Source organism: Lepus europaeus, chromosome 1 (genome assembly GCF_033115175.1).
Source record: "Lepus europaeus isolate LE1 chromosome 1, mLepTim1.pri, whole genome shotgun sequence".
NCBI lineage: Eukaryota > Metazoa > Chordata > Mammalia > Lagomorpha > Leporidae > Lepus > Lepus europaeus.
In genome coordinates this window covers 133,855,278-133,881,605 of record NC_084827.1, presented here as the reverse complement: position 1 = coordinate 133,881,605, position 26,328 = coordinate 133,855,278, and the positions used below count along the sequence as shown (strand labels likewise).

The 26,328-nt window shown below is 44.5% G+C and overlaps 1 protein-coding gene across 2 annotated transcripts in view; it reads right to left on the bottom strand.

Annotated features, from left to right (window-relative positions):
• INPP1 (inositol polyphosphate-1-phosphatase) overlaps positions 1–23,241 on the bottom strand; it is a 29,527-nt gene extending 6,286 nt beyond the window's left edge. Inside the window, exons 1-4 of one of the 2 annotated variants that reach the window (XM_062189207.1) lie at positions 23,150–23,241; positions 5,975–6,253; positions 3,302–3,362; positions 318–518 (exon numbers count right to left, since the gene is read on the bottom strand). In XM_062189207.1, coding sequence (XP_062045191.1) covers positions 318–518; positions 3,302–3,362; positions 5,975–6,178 — 466 coding nt within the window. In that variant the 5' untranslated portion in view covers positions 6,179–6,253; positions 23,150–23,241. Of the gene's footprint in view, positions 1–317; positions 535–3,301; positions 3,363–5,974; positions 6,254–23,149 lie in introns of those variants that run through there. The other variant, XM_062189217.1, reaches the window with a different exon arrangement.
• Between the last annotated feature and the right edge of the window lie 3,087 nt (positions 23,242–26,328).

Here is a 26,328-nt window from a genome sequence, read left to right as displayed (position 1 = left end):
GAAAGCAGTGAAAGATGGCCCAAGTATTTGGGGCCCTGACAATCCACTTGGGAGACCCAGATGGAGTTCCAGGCTCCTTCCTGGCTTTGACTTGGCTCAGTCTTGGCCATTGCAACCATTTGGGGAGTGAACCAGCAGATGGAAGATGTCATTCTCTCTCTTACTCTCTGTAACTCTGCCTTTCAAATAAATCTTTAAAAAAAAATTTATGACCTCTAGGGGAATTAAACTACACTCTCAATTTTCATTTTTCCAAACCCCCTCCCCTGCAAATTGCACCAACAAATAAATGAAACATACCCTCCTCCTATACTTACCTATGGGATCCACCCAGATTCCTAACGTGTCCTGTGGAATGTTGATCTCTATTGAATCCAGAGTTGCATCGGTGAAGGCCACATCCTGATGAACAACTTTGGCTAAGGCTCCAGATGCTGACTTGTTACCATTAAGCACCTTGCTAAGCAGCTCCGCGGTTTCTTCCTCAGCGGGACACAGCCTCACGGTAATCTTTTCCCCTGCAGCAAAGACAAACTAAAAGCTGTTACCTTTCTAGAGTTTCCTTGGAGAAAGAATAATGGAGATGGTGGGGCAACAAAGAGGGTATACCTAGATTAGAGGCAGGTAATACAGCCATACCACTGGTTCCTAAGCCTGGGGAACTGCCACAATCATCAGGTGGGCTTCATCAAGTCAGTGATGCCCAGTAGCCACTTCTGTCCTTGGTGGTGAGGGATGGGCTCCAGGAATCAAAAGACTTTCTCCCCAGATCTTCATGGACATCCATTTGTGTCCAACTGAAGGGAGCTCATAGCCAAGTTAAAAATTCCTCAACCCTTGATATACTTTTTTGCCTTCTGACGCTGTTCCAAGTCTAAAGGTTATTGAAAAGTACAGGTTCTATCAGCACACTGATGTGCTTCTGCTTCCTTCCCTGACACTTTTGATGTCAAGTTGATATGCTAAGTCACGGAAGACAAAATCAATGACTCTTTAAAGGCAGTGGCACTGTATGACTTGAGTGGCATACATGGAAGCCGCTCTCCTCCGGAAACCGCGTGAGGAGGACAACGCAAGCAAAGCTGCTTCCCCCCGTGAAGCCAGAGGCTACCAAGTCCAGGTGCTCCACCAGCACTTTAACATGTTGCTTAGAACTTTGGAGAACCTGGTTTCCAGCCTCCACAGAAGTGACAGAAGAGACTGGTAAAATAGGCAAGTTAATAGCAACAAGAAGTGTCAGCAATGGAAAAAAGAAACACACACACACACACAATCCCTTAAAAATTACCAAAACATTGCACTTTAGTGCTTTTTAGGTATATTGACAAATACTCCTAGCTACTCTGTCAATTCCAAAGACCAGCAGCTTTGTCACCTGGGAGTGTGAGACCTGAGCCTGGATCAAGGTATAACTATTTTTAAATTAGGCCTCCATCTTGTAACTTGGGCCTGACCAGGCCCTGAACCCTAAGCCAGAAGCTCCTAAAAGTAAATAAATGAACTCCCCTTGCGATAAACTCTCCTAGCAACAGCTGATTAACAGATAACAGAGGAATACCTAGAGTTCCTGGTGTCTTCTCAAGGCAGATAAGGTGACTGATAGCTACCTGAGACCCTGCAGTTCGGCATATACACCCCATCAGCTTGGACCCTGTGCTTCGGCCAATCAAGTCAAAAGGCATCAACCCCAAAGCCATCCAACCACCTTTAGTAGGTCCGTTCCCGCCACCAGATGCACTAATCAATTCTAAGAGATGGCCTTTGACTTTCCCGCGGGATGCGATGATTTGCTAAATGGTACCATGATGTATAGAATGTCTCTGAAAACCCTATAAAAACCCTGTTCACTGAAGGATCGGAGCTCTCAATTCAGACCCGCTGCATTGGTGTTGATTGAGAAACCAGGCCCGGACCTGCAATAAAACTCTCGTATGCTTTACAGTGGTATCGGCTCCTTGGTGGTCTTTGGGGACGACTGAACTGGGCATAACAGGAGCTTGTTAGAAATTCAGAGCCTCAGGCACTACCCAGACCTGCTGAACTCTAACAAAATCCCAAGGTGATGAGTGAGGTTCGGGAAGCACAGTATGAAGCTGCTATGAAGGTGAGCCTGAATTAGCAGGAAACGCTCACTTAAATTTAATTAAAGTCAAATTTGAATTAAACTGTTAAAGCTGGGAAATAATGCTAATAATTATTGCCTCCCAAGCACCTACTTTGGTTCCAGTAACGTCATTGGATTGTTTATAGGAGCAAATCACATCGCTTCACTCTTCTGCTTACCAACTGCCAGTGCATCCCCATCACATTCAGAGAAACCCAAACTCCTTCCTGCTCTCTGGTCCTGTGCTCCTGTCTTCCCCACAGCCCCGCCTCTGCCCTCCGCACCCTTCTCAGCAGTTGGGAAGCGCCCTGCCTTTTCACCTTGTAATTCTAGATAAATGACGTCTTAAAATATAGCTATTTAGGAAGTAGCAGAATGGAGGATTTTAAATGCAAGGTTTCTTATAGTTGATCAACAGGAATTATTTTTACCTGAAGTGAGATCTCTCTCTCTCTCTCTCTCTTCCTCTCTCTTATGAAATGCCATCAAGCTAAGTGCATCTGAGTACACAGCCCATGACGGAAGTGAAAACATTTTCAGAGTTAATCCAGAGATTTTTTTTTCCTTTGTAAATGTTTTTCTGGATATTTCAAGATTTGTCACATGAACGGTGTTGTTAAGGTTCACTATTTTAGCCTCTTCAATCATTAAACAAAAAAATTCAACAAAGTAATTAAAAAATGTTTCTCGGTGATGAATCAGAGACCAGGATATTTTTCTCAATGCCTGCAGGGAGGGGATGTGGAGGTCTATAGGAGAACCCGGCCCACAGGACACTGAGTCAACGGGACTTACAATGAGGTTCTGAGAACCAGAGAAGCCATGAGGCAACCTGCTCAAGTGTTTCAAGGCCAATGCTTCCTCTACACTCTTAGCCAAGGTTCATGGACTCTTCAAGGGGTCCACAAAGGATTACTTCCATCAGATTCCCCAACTTCCCCCAAGGGTTAAGTTGTAAATTACTTAAATGCTAAATAACCCTTATTATTCAAATGTCAAATTATTGTAAGATACCAACCTTTCCCTAACTTAAATGACATGATATTCTGGGGCAGAAATTGAATTAAATCTGAATTCAAGTATATTATATTGTTTACATTGAAAGGCTTTCAAACATCCATTTATGCCATGGTATGTTGGAGATTAGAATACCACGTGAATTAAGTTACAAAAACACATGAAGATTCTTATACTTACCCAAATCATTAGTAAACTCATTGGATTCTTCTCCAAAAATATTTTTTTCCAGGCCGGGAAACTGGATGATTTGGAGTTGACAAAGAAATGAAACAACAAAAATCCATACATGTAAGTTCTGAACAGATTTCTATTTTATATTTAAAATTAAATAGTGCACTTAGAGTTGATATTCAGAAATTTCTAATCCTATAACCCAATCCAAGTATTTAAAGAATGAAGTCAGCATAGTTGTCAAATATTTTACTGCTGCTTTGCCTCTCCGGAAAGTCCACAGCGAGTTGGAAATCTGGTTTCCTTATGTCTGGTTCCACTTGCAGAAGGGCTTCTAGAAATTCCACCCTTCTATAGAAGAGTCAGAGAGCTACTAAGTCTGCAAAGGAGAAATTTCAACCATTGCTCTTAAAAACTTAAAATTATTAATCCAGTACCTAAAACTGTTACTTGAGAGCAGATGAAGAAATTAGAAAACAACATTAGATTTTATTTTCATTTTCAGGTATGTTTCAGCCCCTGTTGGAGGAATCATTAGTTTTCAGACCAGGAAGGTGATTAAGGAAAAGAGAGATTTTATTGACTAATAATTTATGCATCAATGTAGACTGAATGAGTCAAGAAAAAGTCTTCTCTCTGTGTGTGATCAGAAAGCTTTCAGGTTCATTTTGCTTGTGATCCTCAGTGGAGGAGATAATTTTCCTCAAAATATGTACCCCAGTTATGCATGATATTCTCTGGGAACCAAAGCAAGGAAATGCTTCAAATATTTGAGCTCAGTCATCTGCAAAGACCCAATAGCTTTATTTTTTAAAAAGCATTTATTTATTTAGTTACTTATTCAAAAGACAACATGAGGGTACAGGGCAGAGGGGAGAAACAAACACACATGTGATACACACCTCCCAAATGGTGCCACAACAGTCAGATCTGGGCCAGGCTGAAGCCACGAGCCAGGGAGTTCATCCTGGTCTCCCCCAGGAATGGCAGGGATCTAGCTACTTAAATCATTATCCACTGTTGTCCCAGCTACATTAGCAGGAAGCTGGATTGGAAGTGAAGCAGCCAGTACTCGAACCAGCACTCTGATATGGGACACTGCCATCACGAGCAACAGTGTAACCTCGCCACAATGCTGCTGCTCCCCACTAGCTCGAATAATGCCTACAACCACTTGTTATTCTTTTTCCCCTCTCTGCTGGACAGTGCAACCCAAAAAGGGCTGGTGACCAGCCCACTCATCAAGGAATGAAGCTTGGTCTCTCAAGACACTTTAAAGACCTGTTTCTGAGGCTACAGGACATAAGGGTCATGAACTACAAATATTTTCTATCACCAAAATGGAACATTGTTTATTTGCTCATAAGTCCTGGTATTTACTTCATGAATAAATAATTGCCTGGACCTGCTATAATGCCTTGGGGCAAATATTAGCCTGTAAAAATCAATGTCAGTACATATCTAATCCAGTGATTCAGTCTCCCCTTGTGCCCAACTATCTTGATCAGTAACAAACAAAAATAAAGTTGCTTCATTTAGTTTATTGAAGCCAGATATTACAGGGTATGAAAAAGCATAGTTTGTAGAGATTTCATGGGGTCATTTATTATTTTTCTCTTGTCTGTGATCAAAATTTTACTTCAATGATTTTAGATGATATTCATTATCTTGAGAATTTTACAGAAATTCTTCCAGTATTTTATAGTTCTGTCCTAAAGTTCTATCCTCCAAAATCAGAACAAATACAATTTGTTTATATACAAGGCAATGTAATATTGCAAAGAACACAGACCACGAGCCAGTCTGCCTGTGCTCAAAATCTGGCCTGTCATTCACTTGCTGTGTAACTTTAGGATGTCTGTGCTCCCTTTTTTTCATCCATTTCCATGGAATAATAGTTCTTACTTCAAAATTGCCATAAGGGTTAAATAACATATTTAAGCCCTTAGAACAGTGTCTCACACACAGAAAGCCTTTGTAAGTGTCTGCTGGTGTTATTACTGCTACTGGTTTCTTTCCCCTAGTCATTTTAAGCAAGATACCTAGAATCCCGATCACTTTTAGTTATAAACAGTGTTTTCTGACTTGGAAAAAAGGATACTTTAAGTCTCCAGTTACAAGCCCATAACTGAGGCAAACATTAAACAAGTAAGTCCAAAAGGTGGCACTTAATGTATCAAAGCTTAAACAAACAAACAGGTTACAAAACAGTGTGCCCTCATTTCTATTGAAATACATTTTACAAGTCATGCACACACATACATACACACAGAAGAAAAACAGTCTAATAATATTTAGAAAACATAGTGGTGGTTTTGTCTAGTGATGGGATTAAGAGGGTCCTTGGTTTTTTTATTTTCCAGGGAACACTATTATTTATGAAGAAGAAACTCACTGGTAAATAAAAGCTTCTCTACCAAAGTTTTTATCTCTAGCTGTTAAAATTGGGAGTGATTTTTATTTTCTTATTGCTTTTCTGTATTGTATACATGTTCTCAAGGAATATTTTATTAATATTGTAATCCAAAGGAAAGAGAGGAAAACCTCTGACGTTGACTTGAACCTGAGGCACTAGTGTTCCATGCAGGGTTGGGGAGTTAAAGGAAGCAGGCTGGCTAGCAGGGAGGGGAATCACAGAGGCGAACATTCGGCAAACACCTGAGCAGGGGCCCTTCTTACCTTGTTCTCCATATTCTGCTTTATCACTTCCTGCACCAGTACATCAGCGAGGGTCTTGAAGTCAACCGAGAACTTCTTGTTCTTTTCGCCCTCTTTCTTTTCTTCGATCAGCAGCTGAAAGAGCGCTTGCTGCTGCCTGCACGCCCGGGCGATGTTGGCAGCCCGCTCCGAGACGCGGAGCAGCTCGCGGAGGATCTGGGACATTTCTGAACCTCCCTTTGCAGTGGCAGCTCCTGGTGGGAACGGCAGCCAGCCACTGGGCTGTCAGCTGGAGAAGTACTAGAACACGAAAGAGAAAGCAGTACAGCCAGTGATGTCAGGTGCCTCCAGGGCTGCTAACTACCCATCTGGCACTCAGCCTGGTCATTTACATTGTAAATCCGTAGATGGGCAGGTGGACACAAAACACAAGGAAAGCCAAGTCCTTGTAATGACCTTGGTGTTCATTCCAGCAGATCTGGAGCAACTTTCTAAAGTGCCATTAAATAAAATTTGTGGGAGACCATGAATTTGAACTGGGTACCTGCACTGGGCCCTACAAACTAAACCAACAGATTAATTGCAGTAACTGAGCTTGGGCTGGCTGCACAAGGCCTTGTAGTCAGTTCATTGATTGTATTTTAAACAACTTAAGCTTTAATCAGTTGACTGGTTGACTAGGCTGTAGCCAGTAGTTTCCTAGGCTTCTCTTCAGTTTTGCCTATAAATTCTGTCTGATCACACTGTTGAGTGAAGTCCTCAGAACCTGCTGTGGTTCTGGGAGCTGCCCAATTCAGTTTTGTTTTGCTTAAATAAACTCTGTTAGATTTAATTTCTCAAAAACGTTCTCGTTTTAACAGTACCAAGTACAAGACTAGGAAAGCACTGTTGTGTGTGCGAGACTGAGGCCAATCACCCAGCCAAATTCTCCACCCACACTGAAAAAAGAGGTGCCGCTAACTGCGCTAATCCCCTGGCAGGTTAAAGCAATAAAACAAGGTGAAAACAGTGACTTGTTAGGACTTGCAAAGTTCTGGCCTCTGAGCCTGTCCTCACCTGGGATATCTGTTTTGCAACTGGAGAGAAACACTTCTCATTTTACAATAGAATCTACCTCTACTTAGAGGCTGGAGTAAGTCTGCTCTTGTGGGAATCACTGTGAAGATGATCAGCCCTGCCTGTTTTACAGCAAGGGAAGCTGAAGCCAACAGAGGTTAAGTAACTTCTTCAGGGTTACACAAGACTAAACGGCAGGGCTCCGCACTGGCCAGGACCAAAGCCCGCCGTATTTATTATCATTAATCAACAGTTTCCTTCGTGAAAACAAGTTTCCTTAATGGGCTCCAGGAGGCTGAGAATTAACCCAGCTATAAAGATGCTGATGTAATGGAGGGAATGGTGAATTATCATTGTAGGTTTGTCTTAAACACGTTTGCTACAAAATATGTTAAGGTCAACCACCATGAGGAAAAAGGCCAAGCCTTATTTGTAATGAAAGGAAAACGAATAAAACAAGCCACCTTCTATTGCTATTAGGTGTGTTTTAATGTTAGCGTTCCTCCTGGGAGGAGGTGGGGTGAAACAGGTGCCCACACTCAGCTCATGGCCGGCAGACAAGCAGCTTTCTGGAGGGCAGTCTCCCAGAGAGGAATCTATGGGTGCTGTTGACTTTTTACTCCTAATCTGTGTAAAGAAAATCAAAACTGAGTTGAAATGTTTCTTCACAGGAGGAATAATATTATTTATAGTAGCAGAAAGTTTAACAGTTTTAAATATTGGTGGGGCTGGCGCTGTGGTGCAGCAGGTTAAAGCCCTGGCCTGAAGCACCAGCATCCCATATGGGCGCCGGTTCGATCCCGGCTGCTCCTCTTCCGATCCAGCTCTCTGCTATGGCCTGGGAAAGCAGTAGAAGATGGCCCAAGTCCTTGGATCCCTGCATCCATATGGGAGACCTGGAAGAAACTCCTGGCTCCTGGCTTCAGATCAGCACAGCTCCGGCCATTGAGGCCATCCGGGGAGTGAACCAGCGGATAGAAGACCTCTCTCTCTGTCTCTACCTCTCTCTGTAACTCTGTCTTTCAAATAAATAAAATAAATCTTTAAAAAAATATTGGTGAGATGTAAGAATACTACACAGTCAGTAAAATCATGTTTCTGAAGAATAGGGAAATATGTTAACACTAAAAGGTAAAGGGGGAAAATGACCTATTACCAAATGGAGTATGAGAATATGTTACCAGTTTGTGTCTAGAAAGGGACCAGCAGGTGACATTTTAATTGTAGTTAATGCCGAGTAGTGAAACTGTGGATTGTTTTTTGAATTAGGCTTCTCTATAATTTTCAAGTATTCTAAAGTAAATGTATAATGTTTCTAAGAAGTGACATCTTAAAATATCTTAGAACAATTAAGCTGACAGAATTCCTTAACTCCTGGAAGTACGAGGCCAAAGAAATTGGAACTACCATACTAACACAAAAAACTTTCAAGTAGTAGAGAATGCAGCTAAAACTTGAAAATAATGGGGCCATTGCTGTGGCACCATGGGTTAAAGCCCCAGCCTGCAGTGCTGGCATCCCATATGGGCGCCAGTTTGAGTCCCTGCTGCTCCACTTCCAATCCAGCTCTCTGCTGTGGCCTGGGAAAGCAGTAGAAAATGGCCTAACTCCTTGGGCCCCTGCACCCATGTAGGAGACCCAGAAAAAGCTCCTTTCTTCTGGCTTCAGATCAGCTCAGCTCTGGCCATTGCAGTCACTTGAGGAGTGAGCCAGTGGAATGGAAGACCTCTCTCTCTCTCTGGCTCTACCTCGCTCTGTAACTCGGTCTTTCAAATAAGTAAAATAAATCTTTAAAAGAAAATAGCTGCTTACTTAAATGTCCTTTCTTTCAGGAATGAGTATGTTTGGAAAATACACTTTAGTTGACAACATAAATATTAAGAAAAGTAGCTGCTTTTAGTACAGCTGAGGCGCTTGGTTTAGAAATAATTTATAGGGCCAGTGCCGCAGCTCACTAGGCTAATCCTCCGCCTAGCGGCGCCGGCACACCAGGTTCTAGTCCCGGTCGGGGCACTGATCCTGTCCCAGTTGCCCCTCTTCCAGGCCAGCTCTCTGCTGTGGCCAGGGAGTGCAGTGCAGGATGGCCCAAGTACTTGGGTCTTGCACCCCATGGGAGACCAGGATAAGCACCTGGCTCCTGCCATCGATCAGCACGGTGCGCCGGCCGCAGTGCGCCAGCCGCGGCAGCCATTGGAGGGTGAACCAACGGCAAAGGAAGACCTTTCTCTGTCTCTCTCTCTTACTGTCCACTCTGCCTGTCAAAAAAAAAAAAAAAGAAATAATTTATAGTGTATGATGTATATACCACAAATTACAAGCTATGTATAATACAGATGAATACATTTTTCAATATAATATATGAGCCCCAAGAGTATAAATCCAATAACCATATTTTTTACTTCTTAGTAAATGCTCTGCACGTATTACAAGTAAAGGAAAAGAATTAGTGAATCAATAATTTCTAAATAGCTTTTTATCTTAAAAGCAGCAGATTTTTGAGGAGTCTAATTTGAGAGTTTTCAGGATAATAACAATATTGTGCAAAGTAGTCAATTCTGTTAAATTTAATTTTTAAGTGTCCTAAACTACACTGTCATATAACCAAGAACTTTCCTAACAGTGCCGAAAGCAAACCAGCTACAGCTCTGGGCACCACACTCACTCCTTTTCCCCATACAGGGCTCATCGGCTTCTCCCTGACAGTTGCACACAGCTGCCCCCGGGGTCTGGAGCTTCTCCTGTTAGAGCTGACCTTTATTTCCCAGCCGTGATCACTCTTCCCCATGTGAGCAGTCGCTGCTCTGAGCACGGCCACTTGGCCAGTGAGGAGCGATGAGCTGGCGACTGCAGCTGTTGCTACCAGCGGGCAGAGCAGGAGCTGTTCAATTCCAGAGTCCTGTCACAGTTCAGATGGGCTTGGGGAGTGTCGTGTCTCATCATCTAAACCCAGTCTCCGCCGTGACAGAGAACTGTGTCATGATGTCAGATAGAGTCAGAATCGCTTTAGCTTTTGTGAGACACTCCAGTCTAATTGAAGAAATAACGAAAAATTGAAGCAGGTTAGGGAAAAAAAAAAAAAACCCCAAACCTCTCTGCAAAGAAAAAGAAAACAAACCTTAATTTCTCGCTAGTCTATCATCTCATCAGAATACGAGGGGTTTAAAAACTGTATCTGAATAATTTGCACATCTATTGCAGATGTGATAAACAGTTCAGTGGAAAGACAGAGGATTTTGAGTCCAATAGAACTGGGTTCAAAATCTGACTCTGCCAACAGTTAGCTGTGTGGCATCAGGTAATGTATTACCCTCTCTGAGCCTCTCTTGTCACCTGTAATAAGAATACTTGGCAGTGATGTGGTGAAGATCAAAATGAGATGTTTCTGAACAGGTACTAGAGCAGAGCCTTACACACAGCAGATTACAGATGACAACTGGACTACTAAATAGAACCCCATGGAAACCAGTCACATGTTTTTACTGGAAAAAACAGAGGAGGCTGGCAAGTTTATATGGGTCGCTGAAATCTTTTCTGAAAAGTCGCTAGTCCATTAAATCCCAAAGCGTGGGAACTACTTGTCATTCTCTGAACAACCCAGCATAAAGTTCCTATGTAGGCCAGGTCACACTGCTTCCGTTTCTGGGCATGGGCCTGAAAACCATGGCTGCTGGAGGCGTGAGACCACCGCGGTTTCCTGGCAGACCTCCGCTGGGAGGCTCGCAGGAGTGTCCTATCAAGGGGGATGTTTTCTCAGGAAATGTGGTGGGGAGTCTGGGGCCAGGGGCGTCCACTCTCGTGGGAAGAGCAGGTAGTAGCGGAAGCTGGCCATATCCTTTTTTGTCCACAGGGACAGAGGTGTGATGACAGCGAGCAGCGGCAACTAAACAGAAACGCTCTCCGATGGACAGCTGACGTCCCCTTCTCCTGGCAGCTCATGGGAAACTTGCGCACAGCCCACCTTTTTGTCCATTCTACATGGACTCACCCCCCCCCCCCATCACTTCCTCAATTCAGTCTTTCTCTCATCCTCAGGAATGGCCACCTGAAGCCATTGTGCAGTGGCCCTGCCTGATAGGACTGCCTGATAGGGTGGGGGGCGGGGAGGCACAGATTCCATACAGTACCTGGGTGTTTTCCGTCAAAGGTCCATAGCTGTCCAGGCACCTCACTAAATGGGCACAAATAAGGAGGGGTCCAAGGCTCAGTTTAGCTGGGACTGTGGCTGTAGGGGAAACAGGCTTTGTGGCACCTCTCCTTTGCTCTACACCTAGGGTCGCCGTAGGGAGGGGAGAGAGACGGGAGGCTGTCCTGGCAGAAGGGATATACACAAAGAATAGCAGGGGTGCCAATGTGTTCTGCACCTTGCAGACAGTAACCTTCTGGTATCTCTATGAGACATTCATTGCTGCCTGGTGATGCTACAAAGCATCACAAGGGACTTGCAATATGACTTGTTGGCTCATTGGAAACTCAGGTGTTCTTGCAGTGGATAGGCCTCATTCAACACTCAGATACTCGCCGTCAAACACTTCTCGAGATCCAAAAAATATTATAGCGTAGGACTGCCTGCAGTATTTTGGTATTATTTTAGCATGACCTGGGTGGTATTGCCTATATCACATGATAGGCTCTGGTTAAGCTTTGACTTTCAGTAGCAGATTCCCCACTCTCTATCCACTCACTGCTGCGCTCTGGGGAGAGCCCCAGTTCACATGCTGCTCCCTCTGGTTGATCTGCCCCTTTTTCCTGCTTTCTTCACCTAATGGCCACTCACCCTCCTAGAATCAGTTCAAGGCCAAGAAGCCTGAATAGGCACTTTATAAAAGAAGATCTCCAAATGGCCAGGAAATATATGGAAAGACAGTCTGCCTTATGAGTAACCAGAAAATGCAACTGAAAATCTCAATAGAACATTAATACCTGCCCAGTAGAATTGTCAAAATTAAGAAGACTGAAAATTTCAAGTTTTGGTGTAGGTATGGAGTGATGGAGACTCTTACATGCCGCTGGCAAGAGTAAAATTGGTACAACCATTTTGGAAGAAAATTCCTTGTAGTTTGTTGAATGTAAGTATAACCAGTGACCTAGCAATTTCTTTTCTAGACATATACTTAACAGAAATTTATGCACATATGGGTTAAAGGACATATTCAAGAATATTTATGAGCAGCAGTAGTATTATAATGATCTAACACTGGTAATAATCCAAACAACCATCAATAATAAAATACAACAAACTACAGAATATTCACATAACAAAATACTATACAGCAGTAAAAACAAGTGAGCAGGGCTGGCGCTGTGGCACAGCAGGTAAAGCTGCCGCCTGCAGTGCTGGCATCCCATATGGGTGCCTGTTCGAGTCTTGACAGCTCCACATCTTTTTTTTTTTTTTAATCTTTATTTGACAGATAGTGAGAGAGAGAGACAGAGAGAAAGGTCTTCCTTCCGTTGGTTCACCCCCCAAATGGCCGCTACGGCTGGCGCTCCGCCAGTCCGAAGCCAGGAGCCAGGTGCTTCCTCCTGGTCTCCCATGCGGGTGCAGGGCCCAAGCACTTGGGCCATCCTCCACTGCCTTCCCGGGCCACAGCAGAGAGCTGGACTGGAAGAGGAGCAACCAGGACAGAACCGGCACCCCAGCTGGAACTAGAACCCGGAGTACCGGCGCCACAGGCGGAGGATTAGCCTAGTGAGCCACGGCACCGGCCGGCAGCTCCACTTCTGATCCAGCTCTCTGAGTAGAAGATGGCCCAAGTCCTTAGTCCCCTGCACCTGCATGGGAGACTAAGAAGAAGATCCTGGCTCCTGGCTTCGGATGGGTGCAACTCCAGCCATTGCAGCCATCTGGGGAGTGAACCAGTGGATGGAAGACCTCTCTCTCTCTCTGTCTTTCTGTCTTTGCTTCTCTGTAATTCTGCCTTTCAAATAAGTAAAATAAATCTTTAAAAGAAAAAAAATGAATGAGCTTTGGCATTAGGCAACAACTTGGATGCATCTCACAAAAATATACCTTCAAACGAAAGAAGTCAGACACCAAAGATACAGACCATGCAATTTAATTTACTCAAAACTCTAAAACAGGCCAAAACTAATCAGGTGTTAGAAGTCACAGTGTGGTTACCACTGGAGGAGAAAGAGGGGTTATTGGTGGGACACAGCAGAGGGTTTAGAAACTGGTAAAGTTCACATCTGGTGGATGGCTTAGCTATATGGGTGGTTTGACGGCAACTCACTAACACTGAGAAGTTCCATACTTGTATATATGTATTTATATTTTAATAAAAGCAGGTTTTTGTTTTATTTAAAACAAAAATGCATGTGTGGAAGGAAAAGAGTCAGCTCAACTGTTGGCTGTAGGAGCCATTCCTTTGTCTTAGGTACTTGGGCCCTGGGTGCGTGGAGACAGGCCAAACCTTCATTCCAGCTCTCCAACACACTATATATAGGTTTACTTATCTATGCTCTGTCTGGCAAGAGATTTAAATGAGTGTGGTTTCTTATGACTCTCAGGCATACTTCAGAGGTGTTCAATAAGTGTTGGCTGATGAGTTTCCTCTGAGCTTTGTAAATACAGAATTCACTCTTGGCATAGTGTTTATTTTATCAGCAGTACCCAGGTGCTGTTAGGCACATGGACTCATATTTATTTATATAAAAGTCTACATATATTCTGTATTCATTTACAAAAATGAAGCACAGATGTTTCTGGGTGACTGGCAACTGAACCACATTTTCTGAGCACCAAATAAGAATCTGAAATTATATTCATCTAGAGGTGACCCTTCCCTGAAAAGATTAATTTCATTAATTAACTTACCCAAAATAGCAAATTTAATTTGATTTTGTTAGAAATGACATTAAATATGGGCTATGTAAATCCACCTATTTAACCCTAATATTCCTCCTTTCCCTCTAACCTTCAAATTGTGTTACCATCCAGGTCCTTTCTTTTATCTTTTCCTTTTTCTTTTTAAGATTTTTTTTTATTTATTTGAAAGGTGGAGTTACAGATAGAGGAAGAGAGAGAGAAGGAGAGAGAGAGAGAGAGAATCTTTCATCCACTGGTTCATTCCAGTGGCTACAACAGCCAGCACTATGATGGACCAAAGCCAGGAGCCTGGAGCTTCTTCCTGGTATCCCACATGCATGTAGGGCCCCAGAGACATGGGCCACCTTCTACTGCTTTCTCAGGCACATTAGCAGGGAGCTGGATTGGAAGTGGAGCAGCCAGGACTCAAACCGGCACCCATACTGGATGCTGGCGTTGCAGGTGGTGGCTTAACCCACTATGCCACAGCACTGGCCCCTATTCAGGTCCTTTCTAAGCTGGTTATCTAACTTACCCTAGCTAGATTGAAGACACTAATGGATTACATTAATACACATATTTGCTTACTAAATGCTCCCCAAAACAATAGGTCAGAAAGATGTCCCTTGTTTTAATTATTGTTCTGGTAGCTTATAAACAGGAGCTTGTGCTAAAATAGTGTTTTCCAAATCAGTAAGATCAAAAATTAACGGAGGCACTTCTTAAGAAGGTAGATTTTTAGAGGGCAGCATTGTGGCATTAACAACAAGTTAAGCTGCTGCCTGTAATGCCAGCATCCTATATGGGTTCCAGTTCTAGTCCCGGCTGCTCCACTTCTGATCCAGCTCCCTGCTAATGTGCCTGGGAAAGCAGTGGAAGATGGCCCAAGTGCTTGGGCCCCTACACCCAAGTGGGAGACCTGGGCTTCTATGGCCATTTGGAAAATGAACCAGAGGACAGACAATTGATCTCTCTCCTGCTCTGTCTCCCTCTCCCCTGTCTGTAACTCTAACTTCCAAACAAACAAAAAGTAAATCTGTTTTTTTGTTTGTTTTTTTAAAAAAGGTGGATCTTTGGCCTCTTCCCCTGGAGATACTGATTCAGTAGGTCTGGGCTGAGAAAACGGGAACTCCCTTGGCCAACTTTCATCTGCAAATTTAAGGAATTGGCTAACAACAGGCTCTGCCCTTCACCAATTACCTAGGAGCCTTGTTAGGCTAAGAGTGATACTGTCTTTTAGTAACAAAAGCTAAATGCTAGAAAAAACGCAAGTTGACCTACATAGTAAGTATTCCATATTAGCATAACTCTGGAGTAAAGAATGCATATTAAAGACTTCCCAGAACTCATCTGAAAATTATGAAACAAGTATTCCATTTAGCAATACTTTTAAGCTTGATAGTGACCTTTATGGAGTTAAGATTAAGAACATTTTCTACATAGATCCTCTATTTATTTAGAGCGTTTCTATCTGCTATGTTCCAGCTCTGTGCTTAAACTTTTGTGTGTAAGAGATGTTTTTAGAGCAATTGTGATGTCACAAATGAAATATGAAATCAGATAGAATATAAAAAATAAAATCAATTTTAGTGTGACTATCTTAACTATAGGAGAGAATGAATATTTTAAAAAATGCACACTTAATGCATAATTCAAGGCAGCAAAAGAGACAAGATGCATGCCTGTAGAAAGAATCTTTCCCAGTGGAGTGTTATTTATAGTTTTGATCACCGTTAATCAGAATGTAGCCTCACTCATCCTCAAGTGTATTTTGAATGTTACATTTGTAATGTGACATTTCTCAGTTATTAAGGAAGATTCCCAGGTTAATTTATCTTTCCTTCTGAACTCTCACAACACTGACGAGAGACACTAATTTTGAACATTTGCCTTTTATTGTCTACAGAGACCACAGGGTGGTGTGGTAGAAAGAGCTCTTTTTTAGGTCAGAGAGCTGGTTTTTAGGCTTGGCTTTGCCATTAACTAACCAGGTGTATAACTTTGGCCACATGACTTAAGCTCTCAGGGACTTGTTTTCCTCAATTCTGTAAACATAAAGAAGAAAGCAAAGACAAGTTGGATGGGATGATTTGTATGACAGGATCCCATCTGAAACTTTTGTGCCTTGGGCTGGCATGGTGGCACAGCAGATTAATGCTGCCACTTGGGATGCCTGCAGCCCATATCTGAGTGCCAGTTTAAGCCAAGGCTACTTGGCTTCTGATCTAGCTTCCTTATAATGTGCTTGGGAAGCAGAAGATGTAGGCTCAGGTAATTAAGTCCCTAACGCCTATGTGGGAGACCCAGATAGGTTTCCTGGTTCCTGGCTTTGGTCTGGCCCAGCCCTGGCTGTTGCAGCCATTTGGGAAGTGAATCAGCAAATGGAATATCTCTGTTTCTCCCTCTTTGTCACTCTGCCTTTAAATTTTTTTTTTAATTCCTTGTTTTAAAATCTGCTTTCCATATAAAAGAAGTTGAGGATTATTCAACCTTTAAAAGGTGTGAAATTTTGGGGCTGGTGCTGAACTGTAGAGTAAAGCCGCTGCTGGCATCCCATAAGGTTCCACTTCTGGTTGCTCCACTTCTGAACCAGCTCCTTGCTAATGCACCTGGAAAAGCAGTGGAAGATGGTCCAAATCCTTGGGCCTCTGAACCCGTGTGGGAGACCCAGAAGAAGCTCCTGGCTCCTGGCTTCCAATCAGCCCAGTTCTGGTCGTTGCGGCCATCTGGGGAGTGAACCAGCAGATGGGAAGATTTCTCTCTCTCTCTCTCTCTCTCTCTCTTTCTCTCTCTCTCTCCCTTTGCTTCTCTGTAACTCTGCCTTTCAAATAATACAAAAAGCTTAAATTTTTTTTTTGTTTAATTTTTTTTGACAGGCAGAGTGGATAGTGAGAGAGAGACAGAGAGAAAGGTCTTCCTTTTTGCCGTTGGTTCACCCTCCAATGGCCGCTGCGGCCGGCGCACCACGCTGATCCGAAGCCAGGATCCAGGTGCTTCTCCTGGTCTCCCATGCGGGTGCAGGGCCCAAGCACTTGGGCCATCCTCCACTGCCTTCCTGGGCCATAGCAGAGAGCTGGCCTGGAAGAGGGGCAACTGGGACAGAATCCGGCGCTCCAACCGGGACTAGAACCCGGTGTGCCGGCGCCGCAAGGCGGAGGATTAGCCTGTTAAGCCACGGCACCGGCCAAAGCTTAAAAAAATTTAAAGTGAAATTTTTTTTTTGACAGGCAGAGTGGGCAGTGAGAGAGAGAGAGACAGAAAGGTCTTCCTTCGCCGTTGGTTCACCCTCCAATGGCCGCCGTGGCCGGTGCGCTGGAGCCAGGTGCTTCTCTTGGTCTCCCATGGGGTGCAGGGCCCAAGGACCTGGGCCATCCTCCACTGCATTCCTGGACCATAGCAGAGAGCTGGCCTGGAAGAGGAGCAACCGGGACAGAATCCGGTGCCCCGACCAGGACTAGAACCCGGTGTGCCGGCACCGCAGGCGGAGGATTAGCCTATTGAGCTGCAGCGCAGGTCTAAAGTGAAATTTTGACACACACTGTAACATGGATGACTCTTGAAGACTTTATGCTATGTAGAATCAGCCAGACTCAAAAGGACAAATATTTTGATTCCATTTATATGAGGTACTCTAGTCAAACTCAGAGACATGGAAAGCAGAATGATGGTTACTGGGGCTGGAGGAGAGGGTAGTGGGAGTTGCTGTTTAATGTGTAGAGTTTTGATATGAGAGGATGAAAAAATTTTCAAGAAGGATGGTGGTAACAATTATACAACAATGCCACTGAAATGTACACTTGAAAATTATTAAAATAGTGAATGTGATATCGCACCTATTTTGCAGAATGTTTAATATTTTTTAGCTTAAAAATTACAAGTTTTAAAGAAATGCGCATTTCAAAAGCATTTGGCATTTATCATCTACTTCATAAGGGAAAAACAAATATATGCTGGATAAACGAACAAAAGAGGAGGCTGGGGTAAGGTTACGAAAATTAAATTGAAATAAAGGCACTAGACTCCTCGTCTTGAGGTGGAGTTTGCACAGCAATCACATTGGTTTTTAGTTCTTAGACTGTATGCTTATATACTGTGGTTTAGGTACAGGTCAAGCGGGTAACACACACGAGGAGGAGGGGCTAAAGCTCCCCACTGAGTCACCTTTGGGCCACCATGTTCTCTCTCCTGAGGCTGTAGGTACCTGAGTGCATGGGACACATTCCAGCTCCCGGTGCCGCACAGGTGCAGTTCTAAAAACTGGATCATTTTCATTGTATCAGAGATGAACATGTTAAAGGGGTTTTCTTGCACCAAAATTAATCTGCTAAGGATTATTCATTACATGCATTTCAGGAATACAGTAACTATTAGAAAACATGAACACATGATTTGAATGAGTTCTTTTTTTTTTTTTTTACAGAGGTTTCTAGCAGATGTTTATTACAACTTACTTCTGCAGTGACAAATTTACTTGATCTAAAATGCATCCCCTGAATGTTATGGTAAAAAGCAGAGGTCATAGACCATGTTATGTGTGTCATGTCAGCAGGCTGGGGATAGTGCATATCTCTTGGTATTCTATTTACTCTTCCACTTTGTAGGAGTAAATATTTATTTTTAACAGATAGCTACCAAATGTTTAACAGAGCAGTATGGATAGTGAATACAACACTTTCCTTTAAAAGAACACAGAATATTTATAGAAGCTTTATTGGAATGAAAAAGTTCAAAGTACTAAAAAGATACAAATGACTCATTAAAGCCACACTAACATAGAAATATACTAAATATCTTGCATTCTTGTTGACCCTGCAACCGTAGATAAATGTCTGAGCTGGTTAATATTTATTTTCTTGATCTGATTCTTTATTCCCCCTTTGCTATTCATGAAGTTTATAATCAGCCATGTTTTAAACACAGAACTTTAATTATTCCCAGATCAAACTGAAATTGCACATGATTCTTGAAAATTCCCAGGATTTAACCAGATGGTTTCCCCAGGACTGGGAAGATCAAATCCTCGTTTAAAAGGTTGCTAATAATGAAAAATTATGCATCACTTTAACTAAGCTGTGTTTTCTTTACTATAAAAGAACACAGGTGTCATAGACGTTGAGAGTAGATTACCAGAGGCTAGGGAGAGTGGTGGGGAAGGGAGAGGGGAGGGCAAAGTTGAGTAATAGGCACTAAGTTATAACTGGATAGGGCAAAAAGTCCTAGTGCTGTAGGTGCAGTAAGGTGACTATAGATAACAATATTGTACAGTGTGTGTGTGTTAAAGCTAGAAGGGAGGATTCTACATGTTTTCACCAAAAAGAGATAATAAATATTTGAGGGGACAGCTAGATTTACCCTGAATTGAACATTGCAGAAAATATACATGTATCAAGATCCCATAAATATGTACAATTGTCATATGCCAGTTAAAAATTAAAAAGTTTTAAAAGCTCTCAAAAAAAAAAGAACAACAAAGAATAGAGGAGAGCTTCCTCAACTTGGTAAAGAAAGCCTACCCAAAGAACAACTACGAAAACAACAAAACGGGCTGGTGCTGTGGCATCGTGGGTAAAGCTGCCGTTTGCAGTGCTTGGATCCCATATGGGCACTGGTTTGAGTCCTGACTGTTGCATTTCTGATTCAGCTATCTGCTGTGGCCTGGGAAAGCAGTAGAAGATGGCCCAAGTCCTTGGGTCCCTGAACCCACATGGCAGACCCGGAAGAAGCTCCTGACTCCTGGCTTGGGATCGGCCCAGCTCTGGCAGTTGCGGCCATTTGGGGAGAGAACCAGTGAACAGAGACCTCTCTCTGCCTCTGCCTCTGTAACTCTGCCTTTCAAATAAATAAATAAATCTTAAAAAGAAGAAGAAAAACAAAAGGGGACAATTTCCTTTGGTCATTTGATTTTAATTCTTTTGATATTAGTTATAAATCTCTTTTAAAACTATTAATTAATTTGAGAGAGAGACAGAGAATTCTCTTCTGCTGGTTCACTTCCCAAATGCCCACAACAGCCATAGCTGGGCTGGATTGAAGCCAGGAGCCAGGAACTCAGTTCAGATCTCCTATGTGGGAGGCAGGGACCCAGCTACTTGAGTAGCTGCTGCCTCCCACCGTGCACATGAGCAGGAAGCTGGAGAGAGAAGCCAGAATGGGATATGGAACCCAGGCACTCTGATTATAATTTTCATTTGCATTGAGGGAAGCATACCACTGTCATGCCAAAGAAAAGCACAAGTTTCAATATATATTGGTAAAGTTGGCAGCATTTAAATTAATTTAAAGTTGGACAATTAATTTAAAAGATTTTAAATATTTAGCTGATTAAAAAAAAAAAAACCAATTCCATGAAAAAGAGAGAAAGAAAAGGAATGTAAAGAGAGGAAAAAAATTTAATTCTGACACTTAGCAGTATGGCAATTAATCTACTTAGTGAATTATTTTATAGATGTCTAATACTCTATTTTGTTCATTTGTTTTGTACATAATGGGCCATGTTTTATGGCCAAGGAAAATCTGGTTTTGGGTGGGATTGGGGCAATCATTTTAATAAAAGCTATGTTACTGAAATTTGCATACTTGTGTATCTTTCATTCAAGAACATTTAGTGTATAGGAATCCTACAAGGTTATGTTAGTTATTCACTTTAGCAACAGTCATTTCCCATTTGTGTTTCCCAAACTTCCCTATTTTTTTTCTTTTGGTTTATCTTTTTTTAAAAGATGTATTTATTTATATTTATTTATCTGAAAGAGTTATAGGGGGTGGGAGGAGAGTCAGAGAAAGAGATCTCCTATCCACTGGTTCACTCCCCAATCACTCTATTCACTCCCCAAATGGCCACAACAGCAGAGCTGAGCCAATCCGAAGCTAGGAGCCAGGAGCCTCTTCCGGGTCTCCCATGTGAGTGTAGGGCTCCCAAATACTTGGGCCATCTTCTACTGATTTCCCAGGCACATTAGCAGGGAGCTGGATCGGAAGTGGAACAGCTGGGACTTGAACTGGCGCCATTGTGGGATGTCGGCACTTCGGCAACTTAACCCGCTATGCCACAGCACCGGCCCCTGGTTTATCTTTTAAAATGTAATATTTGCTATTTTAAGTACCTCCTCCTTTCCTTTAGAAATTCTGATTTGGGAATTCCTAAATTGCAACCTGAGAATCTTTTTCTTTTCTTTTCTTTTCTTTTTTTTTTTTTTTTTTTTTTTTTTGAGATACAGTGAGAGACAGAGAATGAGCTCCCATTGGAGGTTCTCTCCCCTGATGCCCACAGACACTACTCTCCTGTAGCCCAGGACAGGGCTACACCGAAGGAATCAGTAACTCAATCCAAATCTCCCACACAGGTGACAGAAACCCACAGCTATCACCACTGCCTCCCAGGATCCACGTTAGTGGGAAGGTAGAGTCAGGAATCAAACTCAGATACTCTGTTCTCTAACACAGTCATCCTAACTGGCATATTAACTGCAGAGCAAAGGCCTGCCCCTGGGAAACTTTTAAAACCATTATTATCTCCCCTTTTGCCCATTATCCTAGGTAATCTTAAAAGCCAGACAAGTTTGGGAAATACTACACTAAGCATGAGAGATAAGAAGCAGAACTTCTATTTCTAAGCTCTAAGCCAAGCAAAAACATAAATTTAGCTTCATTACAAGATTCAAAGTGTTTTTAAGAGGCCATTTATAAGGACTCATATTTGAGAAAATTTCTCATGTACAATATCCTCAATACCCAATTGTCTTTATTAATCACTTTATGTTATTAAATATGGAAATACACATAATGAATTATCTCAATAACTTTTACTTTTGGGCCTTCCACATCAACTACATTTCCTCTATTTTATAAATTTAATTTTTTTTCACTAGAGAGAGAGAGAGAATCATGCTTTTATCCATGATTCAATCCCAAAGGGCCAGGACTGTGCTGGGAAGAAGCTGGCAGCAGGGAATGCAATGCAGGTCTCCCATGTGGGTTGCAGGAAACCATTCCCTTGAGTCATGGTTGGTGCTTCCGAAGGTCTGCCTAGGCAGGAAGCTGGAGTCAGGGCTTGGAGCCAGGAAACCAACCCAGACACTCTGATATGAGACTTGGGCATCTTAAACAGGGGTCCAGAGCTGGGCTAACTACGGTCTCTCCTTTTCTGTTTTTCAGGACTATCCTGAGTACGGCTATAATTTAAATCTGTAATGAGATATTACACATTAAAGGGCTTGAGTCTAAGCCGCAGTTGCTAAACAAGCAGTAGTTTGTTCCAAAGGCTTGACAACAAGTGGTAGCTTATTGTACAAGCGTAGTTTATGTATTCTACATCATCTCCTTCATGATTAAGAACTAACTTAAAAGTAATCCAAAAATCCACAAACTAAACAATAAAGTAGGATCTAAACAAGAATGTAAACAAATATCTGTTTAAAAACGAACTCTCCCATTGCCTTTATTTTCTCCCTATTTTAAAGGGTAAGGATGAGACGACTTAGCTAAGCTACCAGCCGGTAGTAGTTCAGCGGGTTATTACACTAGAGTGAGGCGGAGCAGTGCTGCTGCTTATCAACGTCTCTGCTTTCAAAGCTAGGAATCCAAGAGAAAAGACCAACACAGGGGATGCACTCTGGTCATCTGTCCACCCAGCCTTGAAGTATAGTTCCTCTGCAGCGGACATGCCGGCTTACTCCACACCTTCACACTGGAGCTCGTCCGAAAAACACCCTGGCTGCTCGTAAATGTTTTCCATGGGCCGACTCAATAATCTAGAGGTTTTCTGTCACGTTCCTCTTGTCTCACAGCCTGCATGATTACTTTGTAATAATGAAATGTTTTCCCCACCTACTTACTACTCAAGCCACACCAGCTATGACTGTGCACATCTTACAGAACAGCCTTTCAAAACAAACGCACAGAGGATCAGCAGCCAGGAGGCCACGCGTCCCCTGGAGCGGATCTGACACTCGTGGAGCAGGGCACCGGGGCAGCCGCCGAGAAGCATCTCTGAGGGCCCACGAACAGGGGCCACCAGCCGGCTGCGCCATCTACCTGTGGAACCCGGGCCACTGCTCTTCACAGCCGTCGTTCGGCTGCTTCCACCTAGAAATGCGGATGGCTGTCCTACTTATTAATGTTATGTTGCAGTTGTCGCTGCTACTCTTTTCTTTCCACCTCTGATTTCTTTCGCCAGTGCTTCTGCAAAGCCGAGGCGGCCGAGCCCGGCGGGCTGCGGCGGCGATGTCTGGGTGGGCAGGGCCGGGCCGGGGGACAGCCTGGCTGCAGGGACCCGTGGGGACCTCGCAGGCCGGGACGCGGCGGCAGGGGCCTCCGGGCCGGGATCTACTCACCTGGCGCGCGGAGAGGCGATGGCGCGCGCGCCGCTCTCGCAGCCGGGGGACCCAGGCCACGGCGAGGACGGCCACGGCGAGGACGGCCGCGTCCGCGGGGCAGCGTCAGCCCTCAGCCGGGGATGCGGAGCCCAGGAGGAGGCTGCAGCTTTCCCTCGAGAAACGGAAGCGGCGGGGGAGGAGAGAGGGAGGAGGGGAGGAGGAGGTGGCCGGGGCCGCGGCCGCGGGAGGCTCGGAGAGGGGCGCCGGGCGCCTGGCCGCAGGCTCGGCCCGCGGGCGAAGGGCGGGGAGGAGGCCGAGGTCACGGGAGGGGAAGGCGAAGCCCGGGGACGCGCGGCCCGGCGCGGGCTCGGAGCGCCGAGCTCTGCAGCGGCGGGGTGGCCGCTCCTCGTTCTCCCACGGGCGGCGCGGCGCGGCGTGGAGCGGAGCGGTGACGCCGCGAGGCATCCCACGCCCGCCGGAGCCGGCCGGCCGCGACGTCACAGGGCCAGCGCGGCGACCCAGAGGGGGCGGCCCGCCCACCCGCGCCGCGTCTGCTGTTTTCCTGGTGGCGGCCCGCAAACCCGCTTTTGAAGTCCTCCCGCCCCGCTCCTCCGCCCTGTTTTGGGGGGCTTCTGGCTTTGACAGACGGGTTGGCAGCTGCGAAGGTGGACTTCCTGCCCATTGTTCTGATAGACAAGTCAAGGGTGGTGGTTGGCTGTTCACCAAGCCGTAGAGGTGTCTCCTGGGCGCTCGCCTTATAAGGCGTGCGCCAGGGCCACCCACACAGGAAGCACCTCGTGGGCAGGGAACTCAACGTCGCTTCAGCGCTGTCAGCTGTGGCCCTCGGTGCAGCTCAAGGATCGTTTTGAGTCGTAGACGGGACAAGGAGGGGGAAGCATAACGCTTTTGAGGGGAAGGGGCCGCAGGCTGGCCCTGCAGGCTGGTGTTGCTCATGAGCGCAGGGCGGGGGTCTTCTAAAGCAGCTCCCTTCACGCCACAGCGGGGAGGACTTGCACCCCAAGGTCCGGGACAGAAGAACCGCCCCTGCAGCGGGCGAGCAGGCCTTTCGGCCCGCCCGGAGGACTGGGAAGAGCTGACACTGTGTACCTGTCACTCGCGCCCGGGCACTCAGCACGGATCGGTGAACTCTGCAGTATAGCGCCAGCCCGCCAAGTTTTTGATCTGCATTTTCCTTCGCTGAATAGCCAAGCCTTGGGCCTCAGGTATCTGAAGAGGCAGGAGCCTGGGGCAATACCCACACTCCAGGAAATGATGCTTCAAACTTGATGGCTTTCCCACTGAGCCCATCTTTCCGTTCCCCACCTACTCCTGTGCTCTCAAACTCAGTAGCTTCTCCCTGTTCCCCGCCGCCCTCCCCGGATGTCACGGAGTAGCAAGCCCAGTAGAGTCCACCTTCATCTCTCAGACCTATCCTCTCAAGGTTCCTTGGGTCCAGCTCATTGCCATTGTTAATTAGTCTCATAGTCAAACATAAGGGCAAACATAAGAAATCGTTTGAACATGGCATTTAGGAGTGAAGAGATATGTGCCAGAAGAAGAAGTAAAAGAATTTGCCTCTACTGAGCTGGAGTCTGGGGAGAGGTGGGTGGCAGGGGATTTGAATCCACTCCATTTTCTACTTACTTACAGGAAGGTTATCCAGAATCACACAACTCAGTGGTTTTCTTGCTTGCTTAAAAGCTTTCAGTGGCTCGGGGTCTCTAGTCACTTTTTTTTTTTATTTTTTTTTATTTTTGACAGGCAGAGTGGACAGTGAGAGAGAGAGAGACAGAGAGAAAGGTCTTCCTTTGCCGTTGGTTCACCCTCTAATGGCCGGCGCACCGCGCTGTTCCGATGGCAGGAGCCAGGTGCTTCTCCTGGTCTCCCATGGGGTGCAGAGCCCAAACACTTGGGCCATCCTCCACTGCACTCCCTGGCCACAGCAGAGAGCTGGCCTGGAAGAGGGGCAACCAGGACAGGATCGGTGCCCCGACCGGGACTAGAACCCGGTGTGCCGGCGCCACAAGGCGGAGGATTAGCCTGTTGAGCCACGGCGCCGGCCCTCTAGTCACTTTTAAGAGCAAGCTCCGGGGCTGGCATTCAAGGCCCATGGTCCCCTCCCTTCTGTCAAGCCTGTGGCTCAAGCTCTGCACACCGTAATACCACAGCTCATCTGGTTTGCTAAATGCGGAAACTGGTTTCATACCTTTGCATACTGGAATGCTGTTGCTTTTGCCTGGATCACTGTGTTACTGCTATAATTATAACAACGAATGGCACTGTTAATTCTCTCACCAACCCTATGGTAGGTATTACTGTTAGCTATATTTTTTTCAATTTTATTTTTAAAAATTTATTTATTTATTTATTTGAAAGAGCTACAGAGAGAGGAAGAGACAGAGAGAAATCTTCCATCTGTTGGTTCACGCCCCTTCCCCATGGCCCCATTAGCCTGGGGGTGGGTCAGTCCAAAGCCAGGAGCTTTTTCCAGGTCTCCCACTTGAGTAGCGGGGGCTCAAGTACCTGGGCCATCTTCCGCCACTTTCCCAGGTGCATTAGCTGGGGGATGGATTGGAAATGGAGCAGCAGGGACACAAACCAGCGCCTGCGTGGGATGCTGGCATTGTAGGGGGAAGCTTCACCCACTGGGCCACAGCGCTGATGGCTGTTATCTACCCTTGAGAAGCAAATCAGAGATGTAGCAAGTTAAGTAACTTATTTAAATATGTGGTATGTGGTGAGGCTAAATTTGAACCTAGAAATTTGACTCTAGGAGTCACATAATATTACCTATTCATCATTTGAAAACTTCACAAGACAAAATTTGAGTGGTATTAAAATATTTAAAATTTCTTGAAGCCTTAAAAAGGCAAGCATCTCAAAGTTAGCGTGGGACAAAGGCTGAAATTACAAAAGTGACAGATTTGATTGTTTCATTAACTCCTTTTGTCTAAAAAAACCCTTATAGAATAAAATTAAAAGACATAAAAATTGTCAAAATTCACAACATACATGAAAGATAAGAGGACTTGTTAATGGAGAGGTTTTACAAAGAAAATAAAGACATTTTGTTCCAAAACATTGCACCAAAATGTAAATCAGCTAAGTCATGAAAGAGAAATGTAAATGGCCAAACATTTCAGACAGAAGCAAAAATTTAAAACAACAACACACCATCAAATTGGCTGAGAATAAAA